Genomic DNA, 4,591 nt, shown 5'->3' with positions numbered 1-4,591 from the left:
AGGCGGGGTGCTCAGTTCTGTTGATGGGGTGGGGCACCCCGCTTGTATAATGGTAGGGGAAACACTGTACTTAACACAGAAACTCATAGCCTCTAGATTAAAACACAAAAGTTGACATAGATGTTTCTGGGAGGTGTCCAGGAAGCATTCTGATCAGATGAACCTCTTCAGCTGACTCCTTTAGATGCAAAGCAGCAGCAGCTCTACTCTGAGCTCCCCCAGATGACAGAGCTCCTCACCCCATCTCTAAAGCTATAGTCTGGCCACCTTATGAAGGAAGATCATTTCAGCCGCTTGGATCCAGGATCTGGCTCTTTCGGTCATGATCCAAACCTCATGACCACAAGTGGAGGTCGGAATGTTGACAGGCTAGAAAATCCAGAGCTTTGCCTTTTGACTTGACTCTTTCTTCACCACAACTGACTGAAGCAACGGCCTCATTACTGAGGACAAGGCCCTGCTTTGTGGATCTATCTCCCCCTCCATCCTACCATCACTCAGGAGCAAGATGCCCAGATACCTGAACTCCTCCACCTACCTTTCTTCCAGATTTAAAATAGTATTTTAGCTACACTTTCCTCAAATCCACTCCAAATGATTAATTTGATGAGAGTACATTTTATTTTATTTGACAGCAACAAAGCTGGCACAGTGAATGTCTTCATTCTTTCAACCTTTATTTATACAGGTTAGTCTCATTGAGTCACGAGGATTCATTTGCAAGAGACCTGTTTTAAACAAAAAACATAAATGAGGTACACACAAAAATAAACATTCATACAAAAACATAAAATGAAAAATGTATAAAAGAAATTATATAAAACAAAATAAAAAAAAAACGCTACATTAAAACGGTGTAAAATACAATAAAAACAGGAACATGTCTTCATTGATTTTTGCATTGAACTTAATTGTTTAAAATCCATTAGAGAGGTCAAGGTTGAGAGCTTCAGATATTTTTGCAAGGTGTTCCAGGAAACAGGAGCGGAGTAAGAGAAGGCCCTTTTGCATAGTTCAGTCCAAAATGATGGGACACTGCAGGTAATGATGTCTTAGGAGCACAGTTTCAGTTTCTTTACCAAGTTTTCGACATGAGACTTAAAAGAGAGATGTGCATCGATCAGGATTCCCAAGTATTTGTAAGAATTGACAAACTCAATAGGGACACCATTCGTAGATAAGATAGAAGGAAGGACTGCTGGTACAGATTTCCTGTTTGAAAACAACATCCCTTTGGTTTTATCTGCATTTAGCACCAGCTTGAGACGGAACAAATCTGACTCAATGGTGTCGAATGCAGACTGTGTCGTTGGCATAGGGATGCATCAGGATTATCTTTTTTTTTTTTTTCCAGGAAAACCAGGAATGATCTACATGAGCTACCTAGATTATTTATGTAAATGTGAAGAAGGTGGGACCTAAGACTGAGCCTTGTGATACACCATTGTTGACAGTTAAATAGCTGGACGAAATACCATTATGTTAAACACATTGCCTTCAATCTGAGAGGTAATAAGAAAACCAACCAATAGTATGGGCTCATGAGCTCACTGTATGAATCAAAGTGACTTCAGAGGTCAGAAAAGTGTTTTGTTTGTTCAGATTTAGACAAACTCGGCAGCCTGGGCTTCATTATTTAACAAAAGCTTCTTAGGATAAATGTAGAAAATTCTGGGCAGAACAAATCAGTCAAGCATCTAAGACCGGTGTAGGATTTATAGGATTAAAATACAAAAACTGACCTGCTGAGCATAACTTAGCTGTCGAGACAGGTCGTCTTCAGTCTTCTTCAGCTTGGATTCTACGGACAGTTTTTCAGCCTGAAACGATGAGAAAATGCCACATCTGTATCTCCTCTCACCTCACAGAAAATCAGAGAAGCTTTAAGTCATGGAAAACAAACCAAGTCCTCAGTCTTTCGGTTCTGGGGTTTACTAGGTCAGGATGTCATAAAACAGGTCTGGTCTTTACTGGGTTCTGAAATTAGTCCAATATGACCCAACAGAAGACACCATCAAAACTGAAGCCAAAACGTTCAAGCTTTGTGTGAAAAACTGCTTCAGCAGCAGTTATTGTCAGAACAAATACTTTTTTATATTTTAGTGACAAGACTGAATGTCTGAACAAATAAAATGAAAAATACTTCACAAAACGATCTCCACATTTATTTTTGTCACATTTTCAACAGGATTACTAAACAAATATTCTTGCGTTCCTCCCACACCATGTGCTCCTGAGACCACGCATCAGAGGAGGATGTCCTGCTGGGTGGAGACTCATCTTACTGACTAAGGCCTGTAGAGGCTGAGGTGGAGCTCATGTCTCTGAGCACTGCACAGTCTGACCTTCAGGGTGAATCTGCTGTCTGAAATGTTTTCCTGTTGTGAATAATCTTCAGATGTCATTAGGAGTCCATCATTCGACAAACTGACAGGCAGCAATAGCTGCTTCTCTGAGGTCATTGCTGAAGTCTTTCCACCTTGGCACCGTGTTAACACACCTGTCTGATCTAGCGCAGCAGAACCTCCTGATGAGGATCAGTTCATCAGCAGCTGATCCTGGACCTCTGAGGTCCAGTGAAGCAGCAGGACTGGACCAGGTTTTCCACTCAAAGCTTTAACTTTTTGCTTGAAGAAGGATTCGGTGGAATCTGTGCGTTTTTGTTCACTTGGGGTTTGAGTCATTTTAGAACTAGATTCTTTTTTATAAGATGTTGATACTACAAAAATAAAAAAATAAAAAGTGTGGACTTTATTTTTTCCACGACTGTAAAAACAGGTGGAAGTAAAACAAAATATTGGAACAAACAATAAAGGTTTCAAATATTTCAACAGAATCAAGACAAAAGCTACTTCATAAATGTTTACACTGCCATCTTTGCATTAGCAGAATGACTGATGCTCCCCCGGCTGCCCAGGAAGTGCTCACTCTAGCTGCTGCTGCTGGCAGAAACCCAGAGTTGCATGTGTTGCAAAATTGGAGGCAAGAGAAAAGGCTAAGTTATGAAAATCTGGAGACTGGGGTTCTTTTAAGACAGCAGCAAACCCTTTAGTCTTAGTTTTACTCAGACTAGCCGTTAGCTCATTGGTCCTAATAACTGAAAGCAGTTTTACCTGAACTGAAAACTCTACAACAGCTTAGATATTATTAGATTCCTAGCTCAAAATGTCTGACTAAGCCCTTCAATTGTCAATTAAATGACTATTTAATCGGGGTGTGGCGGTGGTGTTTATTGAAGCACTGTGATACAAATGCTTTGTCTGCGCTGAGCTGCTACAATCTCCAGTCCCTGTCCAGAAGAAGTGGAGCTGTCTGCTGTGGGGGTGGGGGATTTGGTAGGTGGGGCACCCAGTTCTGTTGACAGAGCGGGGCACCCTCCTTGAACAATGGTAGGCGAAAAAGTTTAGCTAGTATTTTTTCAAAGTTCTGTCAGAAGGACACCGAAAGAGCAAACCTTCAGTGACGACAGACAGGCTGCCAGGTAGTCTTTAAGCTCCTTGTCTGAGCCTTGGACGAGTCGAAGACACAAATGGTTCAGGTGCTTGAAGGCGTTTGTCTCAACAACGCTGAAGCTGGCAGCTCCCTCAAGCACCGCAGACTGGCACGTCAGGTGAAGGAGAAACCTGTGGACAAAACAGAAAACGTGACAACTAAATGCATTACTGCTTACTGCTGGGTGTTACTACAGGAGCTACTGCATGTACTGTATGAGATGTTTTATGTTAACATTTCTCTGGTAATCTAACAAGGTTGAGTCATGTCCTCTGGACAGATCCTTCTTTGTTGAAACATTTTGTCCTTTATCCAAAATAATTCTTCAGTTTGAGGACCTGCACCAAACTCAGTCTTATGAGCAGCACCTTCTCATAGTGGACCAACCAGTTTGCTGCTGACAGACAGAACTAATTGTTCAGACGCAAAGGGGGGAAAATTATGGGCTCAAACTGATACTCTTCATTTGTGATTTATTAGGTAAAGTTGGTAGGGTTAGGGTTAGTAGGGTTAGGCCTTATAATCTAGCTGTTTTTGTTACTTTTTTGCAATCTTATTTGTAAAAAAAAAAATCTGTATGCCTTTTTATAATTGTCTATTGTTGTCGCTGTTGTCCATTGTTGTCATCATTCTTTGTTGAAATCAGGTCTCTCGTAAAGAAGTCCTCGACGCTCAATAGGATTAACCGGTCTAAATAAAGGTTGAATGGTAATGGACCATGAACCACGATTGTAATGAACCTCATGGTGGAAAATCACGAGGAGAAAACATGCCAGAAGACAGGGGGAGAAGAGGAAAGTCAAGAATGTAGGACTGAGGGTTGCAACTCTAAATGTGGGACAATGACAGGCAAAGGTAGAAAGGCTGACATGATGCAGAGAAGGAAGGTAGATGTTTTATGTGTCCAAGAGACACAGAGGAAGGGCAGCAAGGCTTGCAGCATTGGAGCAGGGTTTAAAATGTTTTACCCTGGTGTGGATAGAAAGAGAAATGGAGTAGTGGTGGTCCCGAAGGAGGAGTTGGCAAAGAATGTAGGAGAAGTGAAAAGAGTGTCAGGGTGATGTGTTTGAAGGTAGAAGTAGAAGGTCTGATGCTAAAT

General features: G+C 41.4%; 1 protein-coding gene across 1 annotated transcript in view; it reads right to left on the bottom strand.

Annotated features, from left to right (window-relative positions):
- Nucleotides 1–4,591, bottom strand: part of sass6 (SAS-6 centriolar assembly protein) — a 23,044-nt gene that overhangs the window by 15,786 nt on the left and 2,667 nt on the right. The window contains exons 5-6 of the mRNA XM_037674737.1: nucleotides 3,455–3,623; nucleotides 1,743–1,820 (exon numbers count right to left, since the gene is read on the bottom strand). Coding sequence (XP_037530665.1) covers nucleotides 1,743–1,820; nucleotides 3,455–3,623 — 247 coding nt within the window. The remainder of the gene's footprint in view (nucleotides 1–1,742; nucleotides 1,821–3,454; nucleotides 3,624–4,591) is intronic.

This window comes from Nematolebias whitei, chromosome 3 (genome assembly GCF_014905685.2).
Source record: "Nematolebias whitei isolate Nwh7 chromosome 3, NemWhi1, whole genome shotgun sequence".
Taxonomy (NCBI): domain Eukaryota; kingdom Metazoa; phylum Chordata; class Actinopteri; order Cyprinodontiformes; family Rivulidae; genus Nematolebias; species Nematolebias whitei.
Note: the sequence above shows the minus strand (reverse complement) of the source record. Positions and strands in the feature narration are given on the sequence as shown.